General features: G+C 45.6%; 1 protein-coding gene across 1 annotated transcript; it reads left to right on the top strand.

Moving 5' to 3' along the window:
- The first annotated feature begins 905 nt into the window (after positions 1 to 905).
- Positions 906 to 26,321, top strand: LOC141082983 (ETS translocation variant 3-like). The gene is made up of 5 exons (XM_073567081.1): positions 906 to 1,060; positions 7,099 to 7,162; positions 8,657 to 8,894; positions 11,639 to 11,754; positions 21,134 to 26,321. Exons 2-5 carry the CDS (start codon positions 7,117 to 7,119, stop codon positions 22,318 to 22,320), a joined length of 1,587 nt encoding a protein of 528 aa, XP_073423182.1. The 5' UTR covers positions 906 to 1,060; positions 7,099 to 7,116; the 3' UTR covers positions 22,321 to 26,321.
- The last annotated feature ends 1,109 nt before the right edge of the window (positions 26,322 to 27,430 follow it).

Raw genomic sequence — 27,430 nt, 5'->3', positions numbered from 1 at the left:
ACATGACTTAGGATAAAAGCCAAGCCAGAATCTCAATTTGCAGACACTGTGTTTCGGGGTACTGCCCCTCATCAGTGCAGTGTGAGATCTGGTTTGGCTGTGAGAGAGGCGTCTGACCGATATCCAAGAAGTATCATTTCTCCTCGTCATTCTCCGCATGGAGAAATGATACTACTTGGATATTGGTACTGTAATGTCTATTGTCTGTAGAAGTCCCCTCTATAATGTAAAGTGCTGCGGAATATATCGGTGCTATAGAAATAAAATGTATTATTATTGATTTTTGGACATCTTGATGATCTTGTACACTCTGAAGTTTATCATTTTTACCACACTCCTGCCAACAAAATGTTTCAATTGGTTGTTATGCCAGAAATGCACATTTGCTTCTTTGTTGATTTTTTTTGACCTACTGTCCAGTTAATGCAAGCATTTCACGCCTCTTCTAGGCTGTGCAGTTGTCTAGAGCAGGGTTCCCCAACTCCAGTCCTCAAGGCCCACCAACAGGTCATGTTTTCAGGATTCTCTTTGTATTGCACAGGTGAAGCAATTATCACCTGAGTAATACTAAGGAAATCCTGAAAACATGATCTGTTGGTGGGCCTTGAGGACTGGAGTTGGGGAACCATGGTCTAGAGAGTGTGCTAGCTCTTGAGTTGATGTGGAACTACAAGTTCCAGCATTCAATGCGGCATTCCTGGGTTACAGCCTCTTGCTATATATGTTGCCTCGCTGTCACGTGTTGTTTTTGTTTCACCGCCTGCGTCCTGCGCGTGGGACGAGGGGGAGCTGGTGACGTCGTCACGTGACGTCAGTAGGCGCACTTATTCCTATTTGTAGGCGTGTGTAACACACCGCTGCGGTCCAATCCGAAGCGACAAGCTTTTTGTTAGGGCGTGGTAAAGTGGTGACGTTGCGGATGCACGCTCCGACGTCAACGTAGCCAGGAGGAGGGGGAAGGAAACGTAAACCGGAAGTGGGATTATTAAGGCACTTCCTGCTCGCTGTATGAGGAGACTGGAAGCGGAGGAGAAAGGAGAAGACGCGGCGGCTGCCACTGGTGAGTTCCTGCGGCCTCCCGGCGCCTCACCGAGCGCTCTCAATCCTGGTAGTCTTATTTCGGTTCTCCCCCGTCCATGTCTAAATCCGTGTCCCGTCCGAGCCTGACTTCGCCGTCGAGTAAAGCGTTGTGTGGGGCCTCGGACGTTTTCTGGATGTCCAGCTCCTATGCTTCTTGTATGGTCCCCAGAGGTGATTTTCTCTGTGAAACTACAAGTCCCAGCAGTGTGTCAGGGGGAGGGGCCTGGTGTCCCACGTCCTGCATCTGCTGTCACCGGGGGGGCGCTGCGACTTCTGCTGTATCCTTCGCCTGGGACACCTCTGCTGTCACCGAGTGGAATTTAGCTCCTGATCAAAGGGATTTTTTTTAATCATTTTTTACTATTGATGCTGCATAGGCGGCCTCAATAGTAAAAAGCTGCTCACACTTGTCAAACACTATGTTTGACGAGTGTGACCAACCTGTCAATCACATTCCAAGCGATGCTTCAAATCGCTTGGAAAGTGCTTGAATATCGCACGCGATTTCTGGGAAGGAGTCTGGATTTAAACGCTACGTGGGAACATAGCCTAACACATATAATGGGGTGCAAGGGACAACATGGTTCATACAAAGGTGATGTGAAAACAGTGGACCCAAATTACGCCTAATTTGGGTCCATGACCTTTTAGCACTGTTTTCACATCACCTTTGTATGAACCATGTTGTCCCTTGCACACCATTATATGTGTTAGGCTATGTTCCCACGTAGCGTTTAAATCCGGACTCCTTCCCAGAAATCGCGAGCGATATTCAAGCACTTTCCAAGCTATTTGAAGCATCGCTTGGAATGTGATTGACAGGTTGGTCACACTCGTCAAACATAGTGTTTGACAAGTGTGAGCAGCTTTTTACTATTGAGGCCGACTATGCAGCATCAATAGTAAAAAATGATTAAAAAAAATCGGGGTATATTTACCTTCCGATGTCCCGCGCTGCCATCCCGGGCCTCAGCGTTCCCAGTAATGCCACGTCATCACAGGTCCTTGCCGCAAGGCATTACTGGGAACGCTGAGGCCCGGGAAGGTAGCGCGGGATGTCGGAAGGTGAATATACCCCGATTTAGCTATTTATTTTTTTTTATTCTTTTTTTTTTACAAGGGTATGGTACCCAGGGCCTGGAGGACAGTCTCCTCTCCTCCACACCGTGGGTACCAACCGCACATGAGACGCTTAACTTCCCGCATGGTGGGCATAGCCACATGCGGGAAGTAAGCGATTCTCATGCATTCCTATGGGTGCGGAATCGGAAAGCAGAAAAAAGCGCAGCATTAGCACAGCATGTGCGGAATGCCATAGGAATGCATGGAGTGCGTTCTGTACAAGATTTTTAAACGTTCTCGTGCTGAAAATCGAGGCAAAAACACTTAAAAATCGCATCGTGGGCACAGCGACACACTGCAGCACTGGATGTCTCTGGTGTCTCGCTGTGACTGGTATCACATTTTGTCACATGTGACACTTGCCGTCTGCATTGGATGGATGTGACCTGTGTGTGACTTGCATTAATTGTGTGATGGCGAATGGCACCCATAGCTTCTATCGTGTTACTTTTCTGTAACTTGTGTGACATGTCGCTGCGCCGCCCCGGCCTGGAGGAGTTACCCCTTGTGACTGGTGATTAGTATGTGATCCCCTCCACGTCTGATCCCTAGAGCTGAGGGAAGAAGTTCCCTGTGTAAACACAATGATGTGTGACTTCCGCTTCATTTAGTTCTATGGAATTCATGCAGATGTCATAGCGTGTAGAGGAAGGAGCTGAGGATCGACACAGTGGGGGGTGGGTCCCTACTACTTGGACCCCCTATGATCACATCTGTATTTAGTGGGACAACCATGTATAAAGCTGTACCATGTGGAGTAATTTATGATATCCACCTGACATTCCAGGTCTATTCTCAGGCAGTCTCTCTGCTGATCAAGACGTGCAGAATAGGGAGCTGGATACATCTGCCAGTCTGTGCTATCAGTAGAGAACAGAAATATTACTGGGATTATGCAATATGTGGGGGGTTGTGTTTTGTGTCTACCATTCATGTGCAGATGTCCCGTGCCCCTCACATACCGATCGGGAATGGACTAGAAAGTGTCTGTCCAGGGTTTCCTTTGATCTGGATTATTAGGAAGAAAAAAGTCTTACTTGCCGTGTTAGAGAAAATTCTTTTAAAGGGAATCTGTCACCCCTTTTTTGAGATATCATATAATGGGATCATTCAATTGTGTCACATAAGGATTCTCTTAGTACTTTTGCTTCCCCCTGACCCCGCACCTTTCATGCATAAATACCTTGTTTATATCGGTTCAGATGTAAGTAAACTGCCACTGTCTGGTCCGCTGGGTGGGGCTTATTCACCTGCTCCCCCCCCCCCCCTCCCTGTCTTGCTCTACGCATTTCTTCTTGTGTAGAGCAAGACAGGGAGGGGGGAACAGTTGAATAATCCCCGCCCAGCGGACCGGACCTTGGCAGTTTACATACATCTGAACCGATATAAAAAGGTATTTATGCATGAAAGGTGCGGGGTCAGGGGGAAGCAAAAGTACTAAGAGAATCCTTATGTGACACACAATTGAATGATATAATTATATGATATCTCAAAAGGGTTACAGATTCCCTTTAAGTTGTAATCTGTATACATCTTCTGGGCACAGGTACTGGTTTTGCTGTTTGGCAACAGCCCACCATATGCTGGCAGTTGTGGTTCTGCATCTCTACTTTGTGTTTGGGGAGTTGGTGACTTGTGCCTCACAACATCCTGGCATTGCTGCTGGATATTGTGGTTGTACATCATAGGCACCATATTACTATTTTATTACATTGCAGCTGTATGGGACGTCCACTCTCTGACCCTTTAGCAGTTTGATTGTAGCTTCTGTATAGGAGGTAATTTTTCTGTAGGTGATAAGATGGGTCCTTCTGCATTGCAGATGTATGCACAGTGACTGGGTTCATGCACTTGTCCTGGTGGTATTGTGAGGGGCTAATGGGCTTTTTTAAAAAAAAAAAAAAAAAAAATCTGAGTGTGTGTAGCCATGTGGTTGGGCTGTAGATGAGTGAGCAGCGGGAGATCACATTCACTGGGGGATAGAAATCACGAGCGGTGGGTGCCCCAGGAGGGTGCGAGCTGTGGGTGCCCCAGGGGAGTGTGTGCCGCTGTCTGACAATGTCCATCGATTAAAGGATCATGCCTTGGTGTTTCTCGCCTGTAACCTAATCCTTACATCTGGTCCTTGCCACTTCGTTCTACATGTCATTGTTGCCCTGTGGGGGGACAACGCTTGATAGAACCACTGAACTAATTCTGCGTCTATCTGTGGCCTTATTTTTCCTTGACGTTGTCACTAGAGATGAGCGAATTTGATCAGGTCAGGGCTTATTTGGCAAGCTAATGGCGCTCACCAAATAAGCGGCAGAGGGACATGGCTTCCTGGACCGCTTCGGCTGTTCGGATCCGCAGTTGCATGTGTCGCAGCTGTGTGACAGTCACAACAAACAGGCTCTCCATGCATGTGTTGTGACAGTCACCCAGCCGCAACATGCAACTGCGGATCCGAACAGCTGATCAGCCAACGCAATCCAGGAAGCCGGATTCCCTCTGCAGCTTATTCGGAAAACACTATAGTTGTCATCTCTCCACCTTATTGGATCACTGCTGGACTTGATACAAACCCCTTTAAAAGAGTTGTCCAGGATTACAAGACATGGCTTCCTTCCTAAAACACTGCCCCACTTGTCCACGGGTCACCTGAGGTATAGAATGAAATGAATCCAACTGCATTACCACGTGCTACCTGTAGATGGGCCAACGCGGTCTTTGAAAGGAAGCGGTCGTGTTTTTCTATCCATATAAATACTTTTTGACATTGTGGATGTTCAAAGATTGCAAGTTTGTGGCATTCCCTTTATATCAGGGGGGTCTCTGATGTTTGGGGGGCTTACAGATTTCCCATGACAATTTACCCTTAGTTAATGGTCTATGGTCGCAACTTGACCTGCAGTCATGTGGCTAATGGCTTCCACACGACATTATGGACTTATATGGTGATGGGCTACTAGAAAGTTGTGCATTTCCCTGCTCAGGGGAACTTAAAGGGGTTGTCCCAGCAAACAGCTCCTTGATGTGCAAGGGACACTAAGCTGGGCCAGCACCATGTAATGACCGCTCTACAGTACCCCAGCTCACCTCCTATTGAATGTGATCGGGGCTGCGGTGTTCGCTGTGCACTGAGCTGTGATGCCTGGGGTTGCTGTGTGGAGGGAGCTGTGACGGGGACTGTGGTGATCGCCCTGCGTGGAGCTGTGACTGCGGTGTTCGCCATTCTAGAGGAGCCGGCATCCATGCTTTCCACCATCTATGAGTTAGTTTTCTTCATGTGCCAGGTTGATGCTTCTGCTGTGAGATCACGACTGTCTTTGTCACCACAAGCGGGGTGGCGAGGGTGGACAGTCCTCTGCTTTTTGGCGGCTCCAACCACAAGGAAGGAAATGCGTAAGCTTTTGAGTTTCCTTGTTAAGTTTTGAGACAAAGGGGTCACACGTGGATCAGCGCAGCGCGAGGCTCACCTGTGATGACGCGGCAGCATATCGTATAGTATTATACACAGACTTTCCTTCCTCTTCAGGTTATGCTCCTATGATTTAATGTCCCCCTTTAGTACAGTGGCATCTCCGAACACACTGCTGTGCCCTGTTTACTTGAATGGAGTTGTACTCAAGGGTGTATAGCGCTGTGATGACCTCTTCATTCCTTTGATGTATGCTGGTTATGGAGGTTAGACCTGCAGCTATCATTAAAGAGGTTCTCTGCGCTTCTAATAGTGAAGTCCAGGGCTGTGGAGTCGGTAAGCCAAACCTGCGACTCCGATTCCGACTCCTCAATTTCCCTTACACCGACTCCACGACTCCGACTCCGACTCCCACACATATTGCTTATATTTAAGTGAAAAATTTATTGTAGTACAATGTGAACATCAGACATTTAATCATTTTTATGATCCAATAATCAAGATATTTAGATAGAACAGAATATATATTGGTGTACTACCCGGTTTTCATTCTTTTTGGTACAGATACGATATGGATAGACAGATATGGATAGATAGAGCAGATTTCTAATCTGCTTTTGCTATTGAAAACATTATCTATGAGCTCAAAAACCTTTCAGGTGATGCAGTTTTTTAAAAAGATGATCAACTTTTGCAGCTGAAAAACGTATCCTCAAAAAACACAGGAAAAACGCTGTGTGTGAATGTAGCCTTAGATCAGGAATATAACAGCCATTTATAGGACATTTCATAACTTTCCCAAACTCCTATGAAAAAATATTCAGCACATCCTGCATTGAATTACTGTACCCAATTTATTATATATTTTAGGAGTCGGAGTCGGTCCATTTTATACCGACTCCAACTCCGACTCCGACTCCACCAAAATGAGCACCGACTCCGACTCCACGACTCCGACTCCACAGCCCTGGTGAAGTCCCATCCTAGATATTAGATGATGGAGGTCTGGCAACCTCCAGTGCTTGGTGGCGGTAAACCAGAACAGATGAGTAGCCTATACTGGATCACAGGGGGGTCTGACACCCAACACCCTCCGATAAGCTGTGAAAGGAGCCATCATGGCACTGTTCTTTATTGTGGTCTTTCTCACTACTGCATTCTGTCACATTCATATCAATGAAAGCTGAGCTGCAGTATCGAGAACTGCCAATGCATAGAATATGGCTCTGTGCTATTCTACCTTTGACCATTTTGATCACCCGATCACAGAAGGCTCCAGGCGTGAGACCACCACATTCTGATCTAGAGGATATCCTATATCTGTCCCACAATAGGTGGACTGGGTGGTCATCTTCTGCTGTTAGCTGTCAGTACACTGTCGTGCAGTGGTCTCTGAGTTATTTCTCACAATTGGAGTTAAAGCTACAGCATCGCGTTCCTTGACTGTATGGGCGCTCATTATTTATTTATTTATTTATTTATTTTTTTCTTTACAGTCAGCAGAAAGAAGAAAGATGAAAACCGGTTGCAGTATTGTAGAAAAGTCAAAAGGAGGGGGAGGTAAGTCATCGGTCGGTAAATGTCACAAAAGATCACCTACACCCTAGTGCTTGTCTGCATATATAGAACGGCGTAAAAGACCACCTACACCCTATTGCTGGTCGGGGTATATAGTACAGTCTAAAAGACCACCTAGACTCTAGTTCTGGCTGAGTATATAGTGTGGCCTAAAAGACCACCTACACCCTATTGCTGGTCGGGGTATATAGTACAGTCTAAAAGACCACCTAGACTCTAGTTCTGGCTGAGTATATAGTGTGGCCTAAAAGACCACCTACATCCTAGTGCTGGCCGGGGGTATACAGTGTATACGTGATGTCTGTAAAGCGCTGTGGAATTAATGGCACTATATAAATGATTAAAATAAAATAAAAAAATTAAATAACAGGTGCTGATCATTTCCATGTGTCCGGGCAGAGTACGTGGTGCACAGATGACTGTTGGTGATGGGGTAGACTAGATGATTAACATCACGCTGCTGTCCACTGTCAGTGTGTCTGTTCTGTTCCTGTCTGAATATCTCTGCTCGTGTCTCTTGCTTTTATTGAGCTCCCTGTTCCATTTTTATATTTTGTGCTTTTTTTTTTGTTCGTCTGATTCCTTCTAAATTGTAAAGGAGTTGTCCACGACTTGTATGTAGTGATGAGTGAACGTGCTTGGAGAACTTGTTATCTGGGTATCTCGGGCATGCTCAGATAATGTGTTCAAGTCCCTGTGGCTACATGTTTTGCGTCTGATGGTCACAATACATGGGGACATTGCCTAATTAACAGGCAATCCCAGCATGTGTTGCTGTTGTCTAACAGTCGCAAATCATGCAGCCGCAAGGACTTGAACATATTATCCGAGCACGCCCGAGATACTCATAACTCTATTCTGCTCCAATAACACGATATCAGAGCACGTTTGCTCGTCACTAGTTGTATATAGAGAATGGTCTGACACTGCCAGCCTCACTGACCTGCCATTTCCAGGGATGGCGGACAAACTCATCACCTTGCACTGCACGGTGGCAGTTCTCGGTACTGCAGCTCGGATTACTTGTTTGGAAAGGAGCTGAAGGAACCAGATGTCTGACCGCATGATCCTAAAATGTGGACAACCCCCTTACACTGTAGGTGCAGTGATCCATAGAGGAGTGATATGTGGTCTTCCTATATAACCCTCCTCATGCATCCTGGACATGGCGCTGCATCAGTGCCTTCTCGTTAGGACTACAGCTTCTTGCCTGACGTTTTTCCTTTTTGTGTGTGTAGGTTGGTGTTTGTGCTTCCGTCCAATGCTGGCTAATCTAATCTATCTCTGCTCTTCTCTATTTCTCTGTATGTCTTTTGCTTAAATGTATTTTTTTCTTTTTTTTTTTCAGTTTTTTTTTCCATGGTTTTTGTCTGATCCTTTTCTTTTGCGATCACTTGTCCCTTTTTTTTTTTTTTTTTTTTTTTTTTTTTTTTTTTTTTTTTTGTCATTTATTTGATTTTCTTTAACAATCTGCAGGTTATCACTTCCCAGACTGGGCATATAAGGCAGAGTCCAGCCCGGGCTCCCGGCAGATCCAGCTGTGGCACTTCATCCTGGAGCTGCTGCAGAAGGAGGAATTCCGTCACGTCATTGCCTGGCAGCAGGGGGAGTATGGAGAGTTCGTCATCAAGGACCCTGATGAGGTGGCCCGGCTGTGGGGCCGGAGGAAGTGCAAGCCACAGATGAACTACGACAAGCTCAGCCGGGCACTCCGGTAAGCGCATTCTGGAGGGTGTTCAGGACTGAGGAACATGGCAGTTCTGCAGAATTACAGGGGATGACGACCTTTTCCACCACTGTTACCCGCCAATCTACTTGGTTTCTTTTCCTGCTGGATGGACATTTGTTTGCTGTGGCCCATCAATACGTTGCTTGTCTATACACCCAGGGTTGCCCAGTGCATCCTGCTTGTCATACAGACATGTGAGCTGTGATCGGCTGCACCAGTCACATGCCCATCCGGATGGAAGAGGAAGCGCGGCGACTGATGTGGGAACGCCCGACAGCCCTTGAATAGGTGTAAAGTGTTGTGTTTTTTTTTTTTTTTAATAAAAATATATATTTGTTTAATCTTATAATTACAAATATACGGTTATATTAAAATGGATAATATAAACATTATTTTTCTGTTCTGCTTTCAGCGATGGCAGCAGCGATCAGGGCTTGCCAATGAGGTGTTTAATTTCCAGTATATTTTGCAACAGGTTCCCTGGCCACCATTAGCCGTAATGACTCTGGGTGTGACTTCCAGATAATGATCCCTAATCATGGGAGGAATGCGTCTCCTCTCAATTCTCTGAATGTTGAGGTGGAGCTAGCACATGCTGCTGTAATTGCACCATTTTTCTGCGTTTCTGCAGAACCTGCACTTTACCCATGATGTGTGGATATTGCCTGGAGATGTGGGCAGATTATTTGGGGTCTGTGGAATTAAATGAGCCATCGCTAGACAAACACGAGTCATTTTGGTGTGTAAGGGGAGACTGTTGTGTAGCCGGCCGGTATTTGCAGCGCCATAAACCGATGACGCAGCTTTATTCCCTCCACTTGTCGTGAGTTTGTTTTTCCTCTTGCACTTGTTCAGGTTCCCATGGATAAGCTTGGTCTCTTTAACCCTGACACACATGCAGAAAACCCTGCAGGTAGATGGTGACATGCAGCTGCGAGCGTATATATTTATCTCTTGCGAGACAGAAAAGCGGTAGAGACGGCACTGATCTGCAAATGATTGAAAAGTGGAAACTTTTCCATATACTGCGTTTTCTGTTTAATGCTAAACTGTCTGACAATGCGGCACATGACACAACCCATATTAACGTCAATGTACAGTAAGAGGGTTTTTTTTTTTTGCCCCGAGCCGCCCTCCACCTCTTCTTTTTTTTTTTTTTTTTTTTTCCCACAACTGTAAACCGGATCTGGCTGTGTGCAGAATGTTGTCTCTTGTGATCACACATGTGTTTTGCTGATCGCCTCCAGTGTCTCTGCCGCGCAGACGGCCGCTTCCTCTCACTCATCCTCACACTGCAGGCTGGCCCGTCCTGGTATCTGCTTTCCCCACACAGTGCGTGTGGACTTTGTCTTCATCCGTGCGGGTTGGGAATAATTTAAGAGCCATTTACTGTATAGGAGGCATAAATGTACAATGTTGGCAGCTAAGGGGACGACGCGTCCGCTTACAAGCTGCTTTATATGGCGACTTTACATAATTTTATTTTTTTACTATTATAAAGGCTTATATATTAGAACTTTTTAATGCAGTCAATATGTAATCATTTTTAACCCCTTTGCGACATGCGCCGTACTAGTACAGCGCATGTCGTCTCTCCCATTTTAATGTGGGTTACGGCGGTGAGCCCACATCTTTCCCGGCACATGTTAGCTTCTTTGAACAGCTAACATGTGCCTGGAACAGCCGCGGGTGGAATCGCGATCCATCACCAGCTGTTAACCCGTTAAATGCCGCTATCAAACTCTGATAGCGGCATTTAACGAGCGCTTCCAGCAATGGCGCCGGAAATCCGCCCATCAGTGACCCCACGTCTCCAGGAGACCTCTATGGTGGTCAATGCCGGATTGCTATGAGCGCCACCTGCTGGTCAGCACTCATAGCAAGTCAGCAATACTGCTACATACAGGTGATCTGATCATTCCCTGCTGATAGGGTTATGGCAGCTTCTAGTTTCCCATGGAGACTATTGAAGCATGCCAAAAGTGAAAAAAGTTTTTAAAAATCAAATATAAAAGTTCAAAATCAAACATGCAACATATTTGGTATCGCCGCGTTCAGAATTGCCTGATCTATCAAAAAAAGATTAACCCGATCGGTAAACAGCATAATGATGAAAAAAATTAAACGCCAAAAAAATGGTATCATTAAAAACATCAGCTCAGCACGCAAAAAATAAGCCCTCACCCAACCCAAGATCATGAAAAGTGGAGACTCTACGGGTCTCGGAAAGTGGCGCCAATTTTTTTTTAAGTTTTTCACCGCTTAAATAAAGAACCTATACTTGTTTGGTGTCTATGAACTTGTAATGACCTGGAAAATCGTTGTGGCAGGTCAGTTTTAGCATTTGGTGAACATAGTAAAAAATAAACAAAAAAAACTTCCCAAAAACAGTTGTTGAATTGCACTTTTTTTTTGTTTTTGTTTTTTTGCCACTTGGAATTATTTTCCTGTTTTCAGTACACAATAATGTGGTCGTTCAAAAGTACAACTCGTCCCGCAGAAAACAAGCCCTCCCTTGGCCATATTGATGGAAAAATAAAAAAGTTATGGCTTTGGGAAGACTGGGAGTAAAAATCAGAAACGCAAAAACTAAAAAGGCTGCGGCTTGGAGGGATTAATTTAAATATATATTTCTATTTTATTGAGGTTGTTGTAGGTGTTTTTTTTTTAAATCTAATGTATTAGTATTTTTAGATTTGTTATTTAATCTGGTAATTTTTTCATGGCAGATATTACTACAACAAAAGGATCTTGCATAAAACGAAGGGGAAACGTTTCACCTACAAGTTTAACTTCAACAAGCTGGTCATGCCCAACTACCCGTTTATCAACATCCGGCCAAACGGTAAGATAAAGCGAGAGCGGCAAGAATTAGGCCTGGGCGACTGCGGAGGGAAAAGGGTGCCCTTTAAGCCGCTGCCACTTCACGTTCAGAGTGCATTGTGGGTGTGTCAGAGCAGTGAAGTATGTAGACACGCCTCCAAAGCACTTTCAGGCTAATTTGAAAGTGGCTTTAAAGCAAAATTTCTCAGCTCCGGCTAATCTGTCCAATAGGACCTATACAACCCTGTAAGTAGTTTTAGCAGTTCAGGGTCCTCTTTACGCTCCCGTAGATTGCATCTATATTTGGGGGGCAGACAATTTTCCCTGCAAATTTCAGTGCATAAGACAAGGCCTTCCCTTCCAGTGCCGGCGCTGTGACTTATCACTAGGTCAGATGGGAACTAGATTGTAAAAATACAAAAAAAATATACATTGTGCAATCGTCCTCCCGCTACAGAAATCAAATGCCACGTTCCTCCTTGGCGTGCCGGTAGCAATCGGCCTGAACACTTCTCTTTTTGTAAATTCTGTGAAATGTGAATGGAATTTCCCTGCTATTCATTCTGTGAATATCAGCGACCTGAGGGTCAGAGAGGCATCGCCGGCCGGGGGTTTAATGTTTCTGCATCGTGAAGGGAGACTGATTCTGCCCAAATCTCCATGTCAGACTTTATCCATTGTGGGTTCTCTTTTCCGGACGAGGGCAGAACGAGCAGGAAACACAACCTTGTTAGTAAGGAGCCAACATTCGGGTTTCATTTCTGCTAATCTTTGTATGCAGAAAACGCCTTAAAGAGGTACAGTATAATGGTATTTTTTTTTTTTGATCTCTCTCTGATTCAGTAAAGAACAGATTTTCAAAAGTTGAAAAACTTGTTTTGACTGTGCGACAACATTGTACCTTTTGGTGTTTTTCACAACGTTGTCACAAGGCTCAGATAGACTGAGCATGAGATTGATGTGGCAACCCCTGATCTTCACATTCATGTGGAGCAATGGCGTTCATTGTGCAACTTCGTGCCTTATATGATTCATTAGTAGGTGCCTCTTTTTTGAACCGGGCGCTTCTGGCTTCACCCTGCCCCTCATCAAGACCGGTGTGAAAAACCATTAGTCTTGATGAAATGGTGGCCATCATCTTTTTAAGTTTAGGCCACCTAGAATACCAATCTGTTCCACTGTTAGCCAAGGGGGCGTTGCCTCTTTTCTCTAGTCGCCCCCCCCCCCCACGACAGCACACCTGAAGGATGTTACCCCTTTCATAATACGGACAGGAAATGCCAAAGAGGTTAAATAACCCCTCCTACATCCTCCCCATCATTGTTCTTTCTTGTCCCTACACATGGTGTGCTGTGCCGGCAACAGTCACCGGGGGGACGGAACTTGAGCAAGGAGGTTCCCTGGACGCAAGACCCAGCGATCACTATAAAAGTGGACATCAGCAGGAAAGGATGGGGAGCCATGGCATCCCAACACGTATTCCAGGGATGCTGGTCAGATGAGATAAGACAATCCTCAAACTTCAGAGAACAGAAGGTGGTAGAGGAGGTCCTCAAGACCGCAGTAACCCTAGTCCAGGATACCCATGTCAAAATATACTCAAACATGACAACAGGTGCCCACCTTTGTCAAGGAAGTACAAGGCACGAGGACCTGAAGGCAATATCAGCCAGAATATTCTCGTGGTCCGAAGAACACAATCTCTCCCTGTCCGCTCTGCACATAAAGGGTGTGGTAAACATACAGGCCGGTTTTCTGAGCAGAACAGAAATCCATCCAGGGGACTGGAGTCTAGATCCCATGGTCTTTCAGATACTGACCAGGTGGGGTCATCCAGAGAGAGATCTATTTGCAAGTGGACAGAACACAAAAGTGGATCAATATTTGCTAAATCCAGCTGATCCCAGCTTGGGTGTTCGATGCGTTAGCCCACCCATCGACATTCAGACTGGCCTATGCCTTCCCTTTATTACCAATTTTACCAAGGGTTCTACAAAAGATAATAGTGAAAAGATCAAGGTAATCTTGATAGCACCATTCTGGCCCCAAAGAAGCTGGTTCGGGTCCCTTGCCAACCTCAGGATAGAAGGACCGGTAAAGCTTCTCCCGGTCAGAAACCTCCTCCACCAGGGGCCAATATTTCATCCGAATCTTGAGAGGTTACATCTGAATGTCTGGTTTCTGAGTTCTCAATCCTTAAGACCAGAGGATTGTCAGAAAGGGTCATAAGGTCACTGCAGAAAAGCTGAAAGGCAGTAACAAACTCTGTATACCAGAAGACATGGAAGACCTTTTTCTCTCTCACCCATGACAGCACCACGGAGAGAGGGGGTCCGCCCAGCAAGGACAGGAACCTACAGATAAAAAGGCGGCACCTCTCCTCCGCCCCCAGTTGGGTTCCTGTCCTTGACGGATGACCCGTGGAACCAGCAGCTTACCGGGTAGAAGAGGAGTCCAGGGCCGTCCCGTTTGCAGATCTGACAGCGGGGAGGCCCCTGTCGCGGTGGGGTTGGTACCAGAAGCCGCCACCGCTGTAGCCGAGGGGCTGTACAGGGTGAGCGGGCAGGAGAGGACCGAGCCGCTGCTCCGGATAGGAGAATGGGGCTGGGGGGTACCGGTACACGCGCGGGCAGTGACGTGGTACGGAGGTGTACCAAGATGGCGCTGCCCCGGAAATGAAGCAACAACTTCCTGGTCCCTGCGGTCGGCGCGCTCCACGGGGCACAGCGGTGCAGGCTGGGAGGAGGAGGTGACGTCACAGCCGGGAAATTCAAAAGAGATGCTGGAGCTGCTCCATGCTGAAAGCGTCCTGTGAGCATGGAGGACAGCGACCAGCACGAGGAGCAGCCAATGCAGCAGCAGCACAGGCAACACCACCATCGCCGACAAAAAGAAAAGGACGGGAGGGCCGGTTCAGCAGCCACTCCACGCAGTGCAGCAAGTCGACTGCGAGGTGCAAGTCCCCTTCCTTGGATCAACCCGTGAGGGATCTGAATCCACCTCCCGAACCGGTACCTGCAACCGCGCATACGGGGTTAGTGAGCTATGTGAATGTTCCCCATTGTAATAGACTTCTTTCCCTTGTTAGAAAGAAAAAAAACAGGGAATGCCCCACTAGTAAAAACTCGCTACCAGCTTTCTGGGATAAAAAAAAAACTCTGCGACTCCTGCTTACAGGAGGTTCTCTGTGAGGAAACCCCGGATTATGCCTCAGATCTAAGAGCGGTAATCTGTTCGGAGTTTCAGAGCGCCCTTTCATCCCTAAAACAAAAAGGGAGGGGGAGGAAAAGGGACACAGTAGTAGGATCCCAGTCAGAGGCCTCAACGTCAGGGGAAGTTACCTCCCATACTTCAGACACCGAATCGTCATCCTCAGATGAAGAGGCAGAGGGTCGTCATTGTTTCCCCCTGGATGAGGTAGACATGTTAGTAAAGGCAGTAAGATCTACCATGGGGGTGGCAGACCCTCGGCCCGATAGATCAGTCCAGGACATAATGTTTGGGGGAGTGGGCCAGAAGAGACAGAGTATTTCCATTAAACGAGAACGTACAGGGCCTGACAAAAAAAGAATAAGAGAGACCAGATAGGAAGAACTCCACGGTTCCCTCTCTTAAAAGAAAATACCCATTTGACGAGGAAGCATCCACGTCCTGGGACAAAGCCCCCAAGCTAGACGTGGCAGTTGGCAGGGCCTCAAAGAAATTTGCACTCCCCTTTTGAGGATATGGGTACTCTAAAGGACCCATTAGACAAAAAAACTGACACCTTCCTCATAGGCACTTGGGAATCAGCAGGAGGAAACCTTAGGCCAGCAATAGCGGCAACTTGTACCTCCAGTCATAAGAGGAGCGGCGGCTTTCTTAGCCGACTCATCAGCTGACTCAGTAAAGTTGTCTTCCAAAGCGGCAGCCCTGTCAAACGCAGCCCGTAGAACGCTGTGGCTTAAATGCTGGCCAGGGGACTTGCAGACTAAGATGAAGTTATGCGACATCTCTTGTGAAGGGAAATTCCTATTCGGAGTAACGTTGGATGACATCCTCCAAAAGGCAGGGGATAAAAAGAAAGGATTCCCAAACCTGGGTCCTACAGGCTTTAAAAGGTCCTTTCGAAACAAAGTTTTTTTTCAGAGGAGACCCCCTGAGAGAGCAAAAATGGGACGACAGGAGAAGGGACAGGGGGTGCTTCTTCGGTAACTCGTCCCGAGATTAAAAAAAAAAAAAAACCCCAATGACTGTTGGCCCAGGGTGGGAGGGGAGATCAAGTGTTTTTTTTTGTTTTTGTTTTTTTGTTTTTTGTGTTTTTTTCAGCCTGGAGGAGAATATCTAACAACCCCTGGTTATTAAATCTGATAGGATCAGGGTTAAGGATAGACTTTCTCTCTCCCCCCTCAAAAATATGTGGTAACCCCACGAAGATCATCGATAACGGAACAAGAAGCCCTTGAAAAAGAGGTCTTAAGTCTATTGAACAAAAGAGTCCTCCAGGAGGTTCCCCCGCGGGAGAGAGGCAGAGGATTCTACTCGCCTTTCTTTCTAATAACAAAACCGGACGGTACCTTCCGGACAATAATAAATCTAAAGAGACTGAACGATTACGTCAAAAAGGAAAAATTCAAAATGGAGTCTGCCATCAAAATTCTCTCTCCACATTGCTTCATGATAGTATTAGACCTCAGCGATGTGTATTATCACGTCCCCATCCACAAAGACTCCCGGAAATACCTCAGACAGACTGGCGGTCTCCATAGGAGGCGAAGTAAGAGTTTTAGTACAGGGCCCTGCCATTTGGAATTTCTGTAGCCCCGCGAGTTTTCACGAAGCTAGTGGCAGAGATGATGGCGCACCTGAGAGAACAAGATATTCTAATAGTCCCATATCTGGACGACTTTTTAATCGCGAGCAACTCGGCCCAAAGATGCCGGGAACAGAGAGAGAGTGATGGACACTCTACAAAACCTGGGCTGGCTTGTAAACCTAAAAAAAAATCAAGGCTAGAGCCCAAACAAGTTCAAGAGTTACTAGGCCTGACACTAGACTCAAACCACAAAGTTTGCTCAGGTGGTAGCAAGAGCGATGCAGAACCCTTCCATGACACTAAGAAAAGCAATGTCCCTGTTGGGGTCCCTCTCCGCCAGCCAGCGGTCCAGTGGGCACAGATGCATACGAGAGATCTCCATTGGGATGTATTGGCCAACCAGTTGGCATTAGGAGGTCACTTGGAGGGTCACGTCACACTAGACTCCAAAACTATTCATTCCCTAGCTTGGTGGAGGAACAGAGACAACCTATCCAAAGGGGTTCCCTGGGTGATAAAAATCACACACGTAATCACCACGGATGCCAGTCCCAAGGGATGGGGATCACATATGAGCAACAGAGTGGCCCAGGGGGAATGGGGAGCTCGGGAACTAGAAGCCTCCTCAAACCAAAAAGAACTATTGGCAGTAGACTATGCCCTAACACACTTCCTGCCGGTACTACGGGGCCATCGTGTCCGGATATTTTCGGACAATCGGGTGATTTTGGCCTATATAAACCATCAGGGGGGGAACCAGGTCTCGAACACTAATGAACACATCCTCCGAAACATTCACGTTAGCCGAGGAAAACCTACTATCCCTCTCTGCACTACACATACGGGGAGCAGAAAACCAGAGAGCAGACTTCCTGAGTCGCACCCAGCTACATCAAGGGGAGTGGGTTCTAAAACAGTCCATTTTTCTACAGATCATAAAAATGTGGGGAACCCCGGACATGGATCTGTTTGCCGACTACAGGAACAAAGTAAAAGCTTTCTGTTCCCTAAACCCCAGGGGAAAGCCCCCGGACTCTGGATGCATTTATGCTTCCGTGGACACAGGGCCTAATGTATGCCTTTCCGCCGCCGATTCTCATCCCGGCAGTCATAAGGAAAGTCAGAGAAGACGGGGCAAAAATGATACTAATAGCCCCGTTCTGGCCAAAAAGAACCTGGTTCTCCTGGCTGAGAATACTATCAATAACCGACCCCTGGGTTCTATCAGATCTCCCCGACCTTCTGTCCCAAGGTCCCGTGTAACACCCTCGAGCAGTGAACCTCCATTTAACAGCAAGGAATATGAAAGGACACTGCTATGGGGGAGGGAGTTCTCAGAAAACCTGATCTCCACTCTACAAAAAAGTAGGAAGCCAATAACAACCAGGGCCTACGGGAGAACTTGGAGGAAATTTCTCTCCAGCTCCGGGGCAAGGGTTCAGGATGGAGTTCAGGTTGAAAAAATTCTTGAGTTTCTGCAAAAGGGGCTAGAACAGGGGTTGGCGACCAGTACGTTGAAGGTACAGATAGCGGCTCTAGGTGCCCTTTATAACCAAGACATGGCAGGCAACCCTTGGGTAGCACGGCTCATGAGAGCCGCAGCCAGGTCTAGACCAATAATCACCCAGAAATTACCATCGTGGGATCTAAACCTAGTGTTATCTGCACTAACGGGGCCCCTATTTGAACCCATCCAGTCGGTACCCCAAAAAATCCTATCTTTAAAGACGGTACTTCTAGTGGCCCTAACATCTCCTCGCAGAGTGAGCGATATTCAGGCTTTGTCAGCAATACCTCCGTTCACTAAAATCCTAGACGATAGTCATATTGAAACCTGACCCGGCGTACCTACCCAAGGTGGCGACACATTTCCATAGGTCCCAAGAGGTAGTCCTTCCTTCCTTCTGCCCAAACCCTAGGAATAGGGGAGAGGAGAGATTTCACACCCTAGATGTGAAGAGGTGCCTAGTTCAATACTTAGAGGTCACCAAGGAAGATAGGAAGGAAGGATCTCTCTTTGTGTGTTTCCAGGGGCCTCGGAAGGGGCTCAAGGCATCCGAGTACCTTAGCAAGGTGGATAAGGGATGCGATTGCCCTGGCGTAGTCATCCAGTGGGAATACCATCCCGGAGGGTTTAAAAGCTCACTCTACAAGGGCGATGGCGACCTCATGGGCAGAAAGATCAGAGGTATCGATAGAACAGATCTGTAAGGCGGCCACCTGGTCAACACCTTCCACCTTTTTCAGGCACTATCGACTAGATCTAGCCTCTGCGTCTGACCTAACCTTCGGGAGAAGGGTCCTTCAGGCGGTGGTCCCTCCCTAAGCTAACAATCTCTGAAATTCTCTCCGTGGTGCTGTCATGGGTGAGAGAGAATAGCTTGGTTACTCACCGATAACGGTGTTTCTCGGAACCCATGAGAGCACCCACTTATCCCCCCCCTCCTTTCACGCGTGCGGTGAGCATGGCTTAATGTGTGTAGAGTGTTTTTTGTTAGACACGGTGCTTCTCCATAATATGCAATATTATAATGTTATGTGTATACTTTTGTTAACTAACCGGGAGACCCTCTGATGCTCTGTAACCAACTGGGGGCGGAGGAGAGGTGCCGCCTTTTTATCTGTAGGTTCCTGTCCTTGATGGGCGGACCCCCCTCTCTCCGTGGTGCTGTCATGGGTTCCGAGAAACACCGTTATCGATGAGTAACTAAGCTAATCTCATGGAGTGCACTCAAATGACCTAACCCACACCAGCCAACCTTAGCTCGGATCCTGGTTTTTCTGCAAGAAGGACTAGAGAATGGTCTCCGGACCTAGCACCCTCAAAGTCCAAGTGGTGGCCCTAAGCTCATATTTTGACCAGACGTTAGCAGACCACCGATGGATTAGAAGGTTTATGACAGCAGCTTCTCTCATACGAACTTAGTTCCGTTCTGGGACCTCAATGTGGTCTTGAAGGGGCTCACACTACCACCTTTCAAACCCTTGTCATCCATAGAATTACACTCCTGGAAATCAACCTTCCTGGTAGCAATAACTACAGCCAGGAGAGTGGGCTAATTACAAGCTCTGTCAATCAACGAACCCTACATGAAGATCTTGCAGGACCGATTTATTCTGCGTTTTGGATCTGTTATTTCTTCCCAAAGTCGTCTCAGAGTTTCACAAGTCTCCCTCCTTCTATCAAGAGCCGGGAAATGAGGAAGGACTGTTCCACACTTTGGACATTTGGATAACGGTATTCCATTACCTTCAGGTGACGGAAAAAACTAGGAAGGACCAAAACCTGTTTGTTTACCTTGAGGCCAAAATAAGGGGAAGAAGACTTCCAAGTTCCAGGATCGCCGACTGGATCAAGAGCGCAATCTCGGAGGCAAATCCTGTCCAAGGCTCACTCTACCTGAGCAACATCTGTCTCCTGGGCTGCCGAGAAAGCCATTGCTTCCATCGAGCAGATATGCAAAGCTAGGTCCATATGTTCTCCAAGCATTACCTGATGTCAGAAAAGGGCTTGGCCTTCGGTAGAAAAGTCCTCCGCGCTATAGTCTCTCCCTAAACATTACTCTTGAGTACTGCTCCAGGTGTGCTGTTGTGGGGGGTTACTTGAGAAAATAAAATTAGACTTGCAAGTAATTGGGTTTCTAGTAACCCACCATGACAGCATGGGTAATCCCTCCCTTAGTTTAATTTTTGTTTCTTAAAGAGAATAAATATAAAGGACCACAGGAGAAGGAATGCTTCAAATTATAATAACACTGAGGGGGAGGATGTGGGAGGGGTTATTTAACCTCTTTGGCATTTCCTGTCCCTATTTGGAAAGGGGTAACATCCTCCAGGTGTGCTGTCGTGGTGGGTTACTAGAAACCGAATTAGTAGCATCATACAAGGGTAAAAACAAAAAATCTTCACCCATTTACTTTTAACACACTCGTCAAAATGTTTTCCCAGAGTATAAAGCAAAAGGTTCTGCCCCAGTGCACAGAGGTTTAGTGCATCGCGCATTGTTCTTGTTGAGTAGGACTCCTTTAATGCCGACCCTAGAGTCATTTTGGTTAGCCTTTCTTTTGATTGTGATAAGCTAGTGTCCCATGGGTGGTCTGTGAAAGTCGTCTTCTTGACTGACAACGAGAAGTTGGCATCTGGTACTTGGCACAGCTTCCATTCATCAACGAATCGGACATTACGACTGAAGGACTGCGAAATTCAAGATGGCATTTCAACGTCTTCTAAATGGGTTCACAGGCAGTGAGCCAAGGGCAGGAAAGGCTGAAGATGCCCTATTCTGGACTTTTCTATTCTGCCACATAATTGGATTTTCTTTAGTGATGTGTCAGACATTTTGGTTGGGGTCTTGGCAGCCAGACCACTCCATCGCTGAAATGTAGAGGTTGAAACTGCTCTCTGGTCCTCAAGCAGAGCAGTGGAAGGATCCAGAGTTAGTCTGGGCCCATACACAGCTCTCGTGGCGTTTAATCTGCTCTTTACAAACTACAGTTGCATATTGAGTTGGGGAACCGCTTTAATGAGAACTGGCCCCTTTTGGGGTTTTTTTTTTCTTCAGGTTTACATGTAACTTTTTTTTTTTTCTTTTTTCTGTTTTTCTTAGGTGGCGTTCCTCAGAGTGCACCCCCGGTGCCCACCGCCTCGTCCCACTTCCATTTCTCGCCTTTAGATTCCCCCAGTGAAGACGGACACATAAATCACTTTACTGGAAGCTCCTCTGCCCAGTCCAGCAGGGAATCCCTGAACGACTGTAATGAGAGGAAAACAATTCCTACCGAACAGGAAGAGCTTCATTCGTCCGACTGGCGTCACGGGGCAGACCACATGTCCAATCGGAGTATTGCTGTCACCGGTCACCACGGCCTCCAAAAGCATAAACCTGATCTCATGCTTCCAGTTTTTTCAATGCCTGGCATGTACCAAGACACCCACAGTCCCTTTGCCGTTTCTCCGCTCCCTGGGCGTGGCGGGCTCATGAGTGTACCCATCTCACCAGCCTTGTCGCTGACTCCAACAGTTTTTTCTTACAGTCCTTCTCCTGGACTGAGCCCAGCTTTCCAAAGTAGCAGCTGCTTCAACTTCAACCCAGAAGAGATGAAACACTACCTGCAGGCCCAAGCCTGCTCCGTATTTAACTACCATTTAAGTCCCCGGACTTTACCAAGATTTCCCAATTTCATGATGCCGCCGCCGCCACATCGTCCCTTCCCACCGGAAGATCAGCCATCACTCCCCATCAAGCTGCAGCCGCCTCCAATGGGACGTAAAAATAAAGACCGTGCCCAAAACTCTGAGGAAAGATGCCTGGCTCCTCCACAACCTCCTCTGATGCCCGTGAAAGTGGAGCCAGTGTCTGACGATGACGGCGATCTCTTTTCTGACGAGGAGCAAGGTTGTCCGGACCGTATAGAGAAGGAAGAATCCGATGAATCTGAAGCTTTTTCTCCAAATCTGGACTCTGATAAGCCAGGCCATACTTTTGTCAAACCCGCAGCTCCTTCCTGGCCTCAGTTCTCCACCTCTTCATCCAAACTTAGCTACCCCAAGGAAGGTACAGAAGGTCCAGCAGAGTTTAGTGAGAAGCCTGTAAAAGACGAAAGCGCTGTAGTCGAAAAGAAGGAGGACTCTCTGCCACCGAAGCTGCGTCTCAAACGTCTCTGGAACGGCGAGAGGCAGGCGGAAGTGGTGGAGGATAGAGCGTTCAGGAAAGTCAGTTGCATCATCAATGGCTGCCGCTCCTCCGACATGTCAGTGGCAACCAATGCCGTCGCTGCAGCCGCCGACTCCTAGTACTGGAATAAATATACCCACTTTATTTTTTTTATGTATTATCCTATTTATGTGGCATTGCTGCAGAAAGGGGTGAGGTTAACTATTTTAGTCTCCTTTATTCCCACACTTTTACTTTTGCAGGTGATTTACTAAAACTACATGTACACTTTATTTATTTTTTTTTGTTGTTGCTTGTGAGGTTTCAGGGAAACATTACCTCCTATAAATGTAAATGGGGGGGGGGGGTGCCATCATTACTTTTTTTTTTTTTTTTTCTTTTTTCAGCAACTTTTTTCCCCCCAAGTGGCAACATCAGTCCTGAGTTGAGTAGTGTTGCATTTTATGGATTTTATCCCCTCAAAGTATTGATAATACGGGTTGCTTTTTCAGATATTCAGGGGTTCTGCACTTTTAGCAAAAAAATAAGAGAAATAAATGGCAGGGTAGGTGGGTTTTCTGGAAAACTTGAACACTACAACATAGGTTGTAGGGACTAGATGTGAGTTTGCAAGTGGGCGTGGATGAAGATGTCTTCATTCATATATTTTCCTCACACACCCCGTTTTGACATCATGGGTGAGAAGTCCTATTTTTATACCTGAAGTTTCATGATTTTACACAGCAAAGCTTAAAGCGGCAGTACTGATTCCACAGAAAACTAGCAGATCCAGGTCAATGACCTGGTGATAGAAAAAAAGACTTTTGTTTCCGATTCCAAAGAATCACAAGAATAGAAACGTCAGGATGTGGACTTGAGCAAACGCAGGAAGTTTAGGGAAATAAAACAAACTGCACATGTTCCACTACTGATCTTCTCCCTTTTGTCTCGGCTTTGTCAAACAGACGTCTGCTTCGATTTCCTCTCGTGAGGTCCACGCATTCCTGGTAATTAGGAGACTTGAAGTGTCAGATCAGCCCCTCCCCCCCCCTTTTACAGTTGTGTTTTTTTTTTGTTAAAGACAAAGCTGGGCGGATTACTTACCCATGTGATCTATGGAAGACTGAATTGGGAATTGTGAAGACCTGATTTTTACAGCTTTCCTCTTGTCCTTTGGTGGGACACCACGGATTCCCAACCTGAAATGGCAAACTTTTGGATTTGTGTACTGTTCCCTCTTCTCTATGGAATAGCAACATGATTCAGCATGTTTTGGATGATGGTCAGACCCTAGAGGGTGAGTCCTTCCTTCTTTGAAGGCTATGGTTGAAATGTAAAAGTTCGAAACGTCTGACGGTCAAACTTCCAAGTACTATCCGAAAGGCAGTCTTTTTTTTTTTTTTTTTTTTCCCGAGCATTGCTTAGCTTTTCCATCTTTTGTCAATTTTCCTACTGTTTAGAAAATCGGTGACTGGAGAAAATTGAAGCTTGAACCTCATTGCTAGCATGTGAAGAACTACTCATGCGAAACTCAAGCCGTTGTGATCCGCCTCAAACTTTGAGTCTGTAGACATTTGGTGGAGAACTTCTGTAATGGTTATCCTCCATAAAATTCCTCCTCAAAAAATTTGAAATCAAGAAGGCCCTTCTGCACTACTTTCAAGATTACTCTTTGGTTTCTGACAGTCCTAGTTGGCATGTATGTCTCCTTCCTGTTTGGTGAAACGTTTGGCAATTTTAGCTCTTCTGCTTGAGAAAACATTAGTATTGGGACTGCCTGTAACGCAAATCCTCCAGTAACGAGTAATTCTTACTTCTTCTGAAACTGGGTGCAGCCTGTGATTCACTTAAGACCTTTTCCTCTGCCAAGTGCGGCTATGAATCTGATACGGAAAATTTTGTCTTTGCATCTCTGGTATGTTAATTGGGCGAGGAGAAATTGGACACCTTTAACACCCCCCCCCGGGTTCTACCGTACTATCATTTTTTTTTTTTTTTTTTTTTTTTTTTTTTTTCTCCATTCCTCAAAGTGAGTGCTAGTTCCCAATGTTGCATCCAAGAATGCGGTCCAACCTGTCTTGGTAACACCTTGCCCTGCTTGTCTTTTCCGTGTACATTGATTCTCTGCCTTTTCTCTGGAACTTCTCAGAAAAAGAAAAAGCAATTTGTACAGTTAATAATTTTTTGCCAGTGGTGAAATACCTTTGGGTTTTTTTTAAGTAGATGACACCCTTTTTGCCCTTCTTGATCTTTTTAATTTTTTTCATGTATCCATTGACCATCAATTGTCTAGTAGATTTAATTGAATATCTGATGTAAGTACTGCTGCTTTAACTTTCTATAGATTTTTATTTTATTCTCAACTTTCTGGAATTTTTTTCATTTTTTTTTTTTCAAAGTTACAAGGAGACCAGTTGTACTCAGGAACAGGGGAAACCCTTACATAACCCTTCATGCCATCTGCTAGGAAGTGACTTCTAAAATGTTAAAAGTAACCTAAAAAAAAAAGTGGCAACCCAATGCTTAACCCCCTAACCCTTCCCCAAGTGCCAGGTTAATCTAGATGCTGCTTTTTCTGACCGATCGATGTAGGCTTGCTATATTGTATTATACAGCGTGTGCTATGTTTAACTTGATATTAACCTTGATATTAACATTAAGTTATATTTTTACTTTTTATGATGGAGGTTTAGAGAAATGATTTTTTTTTTTTTTTTTTTTTCCCCCCCGCCCCCCAAGTTTTATGGAATTCTCAGGGCCTCTTAACACTGGACCAGCCAGTTGCGGCCAGGTTGCGTATCGCATGCACGCTGAGACTTTGAGCTCAACATCACCCATGATTTGAACAAAGAGCCCCATCTAGTATTAAGAAGTTGCTATTGCAGCTTTTGTAAATGCAGGTAGTCAATGTCCTCTCAACCCCTGAAGTCAGTTTGATAGAGATGGATAGATATATCGATCTCTATCTCAAATTATAATTTTCCAGAATTTTTTACATTTAAAGTGCTAAATAATTAAGTGTGATGTAATGCACATGGGTGTGTTGTATCTGTGAACACTAAATGCACAATCAACCAAGTGGTATGAGTTGTCATGTACGAAGCATTAACCTGTAATCCAAGTCGCGGTTCTCCTCAAGATACTTGGCAGAAGACCGCATCATTGAAGGTTTTAGGTGTTTTGTTTTGTTTTTTTCCCTGAAGATGCTCTTGAAAATGGCAAGAGAATTGGAAACCTCTAAGCTGCACAAATGGGGTTTCGCTGACTTTTTGCTCATATGTTATAGCCATGTACCGCCAACTATGTGATCATGCGATATGGAAGAAGGGTGGGTTGGCCCTTAATTTCTCCACTTGTACTGTGATTGTTCCACTAATTGAGGGGCTGGAATAAACTGTAAGGATGTTCAGGCATTATGTCCTAAAAATATCTGAAATTTTAGATCCTTAACCATATTAAAATCGTCACATTTTTATCCCTCGAAATAAAGGCTGCCATGATATAGATCTAGAAAATAATCCTTGATTTGTGAAAACTGGCAAAGGGGGGAAGCTAGCTTGCTGTTTTGAGAGAGAATTTGGGGTAAAAAAAAAAAAAAAACCTTTAAATACAAATGGCTGTTTTAGTCATGGTGCCATCTAGCGGAACCATTCTGAGCTACACAAGCTCATTCAAGTCACATCTCCTAACACTTGGCTGATTGTCCGAACTTTTTATTTCCAGCATTGTATTTGATTAAGGTGTTTTTAATTTCCTTTTTTTTTTTTTTTTTTTTATATATATGGGGATTATGTTTATTATACGCTACCCCGGACTCCCTTTTTAGAGCTTTAGCATTGATGCTAGGGTGGCAATTTGTGACCCCTTGGCGGAAAGAGGGGGAGTTTATGTACATAAATGTATACTAGCTAATCTGTGCAGTGCCTTTTAGACGTTCCAATTTCTATAAAGTCTTCAAAACACAAACTTTTTTGGCATATATATTATATATATGATGTTATATAGAAATATATGTATAATATACATATTTTTTTCCCAGGGGTATGTGATAGCTCTGTATTTTGTAAAAAAATAAAATTGCAAGTAAAGTATTTTACCTCAAATTTTTGGAAAAGTAAATAAAGTTTCCCTTTTCATTAAATGTTCCTTCTCGTTCTTTTATTCTTTTGACTCTAGGCCTGATTTGTACCCCTATTAAAAGGATGGTTTAAATGGTTATTACCTTTGTAATGAATGGTGCTGGTAGAAACCAGCACTTTTGCAATTTACTGCTCATAAATTTGCAGTTATTGAGAATATTAAGGTTTTTGATTTGTTTACAGCTCGTTTCCTAGGAGACCGACCACTGATGCTGTCTAGTTTATAAGTACCGTGCTGAAGTTGTTTCAAAACAGTGCATAAAGCTCCATAGAAGAGTTTGTAAGCACTCCACATTTTCTGCTGTCCAGTAGTGTGGTCGGTCTCTAAGGTAACGAGCTGTAAGCAAAAGAAAAGGGTAATGTCTCAAGAATGGCTGAAAATGTAAACTAATCAGTTAGTGGCAAAATTGCTTTATTAATCATTTATATAGCACCATTTATTCCATGGCGCTTTACATGTGAAAAGGGGAAGTGTAGACAGGTACACTAAACATGTGTAAGACAAGGGTCACACAAGTACAGAAGGAGAGAGGACCCTGCCCGCGAGGGCTCACAATCTACTGGGATGGTTGAGGATACACTAGGTGAGGGTAGAGCTCGTTGTGCGGTGGTTGAGTAGACCGAGGATCATTGCAGGCTTGTCGGAACAGGTGGGTCTTCAAATTCTTCTTGAAGGTTTCCGTTGTTGGTGAGAGTCTGATGTGTTGGGGTAGTGTTCCAGAGTATGGGGGAAGCATGGGAGAAGTCTTGTATGCGTTTGTGGGAAGAAGAGATAAGGGGGGAGTAGAGAAAGAGATCTTGAGAGGATCGAAGGTTGCGTTCGGGTAGGTATCGGGAGACCATGTTACAGATGTATAGAGGAGACAGGTTGTGGATGGCTCTGTATGTCGTGGTTAGGTTTTTGTACTGGAGCCTCTGGGTAATAGAGCCAGTGAACGGCCTGGCATAGGAGGGAGGCTGGGGAATAGCTGGGAGACAGGTGGATTAGTCAGGCAGCAGAGTGTAGGATGGACTGGAGTGGTGCCAGAGTGCTACAGGGGAGGCCAGAGAGTAGGAGGTTGCAGTAGTCTAGGTGGGAGATGAGGGCGTGCACTAGTGTTTTTGTGGTTTC

This window comes from Dendrobates tinctorius, unplaced genomic scaffold (genome assembly GCF_039654945.1).
Source record: "Dendrobates tinctorius isolate UK_male_01 unplaced genomic scaffold, ASM3965494v1 ptg000019l, whole genome shotgun sequence".
NCBI lineage: Eukaryota > Metazoa > Chordata > Amphibia > Anura > Dendrobatidae > Dendrobates > Dendrobates tinctorius.
This window is presented reverse-complemented; position numbering and strand designations above follow the sequence as displayed.

Bases quoted from the DNA above. Each gene is read 5' to 3' on its own strand.
- LOC141082983 (XM_073567081.1), top strand. From the start codon at position 7,117: ATGAAAACCGGTTGCAGTATTGTAGAAAAGTCAAAAGGAGGGGGAG. The intron at 8,895-11,638 runs GTAAGCGCATTC...TTTTCATGGCAG, and splicing joins AAGCTCAGCCGGGCACTCCG to ATATTACTACAACAAAAGGA. The intron at 11,755-21,133 runs GTAAGATAAAGC...TGTTTTTCTTAG, and splicing joins TATCAACATCCGGCCAAACG to GTGGCGTTCCTCAGAGTGCA.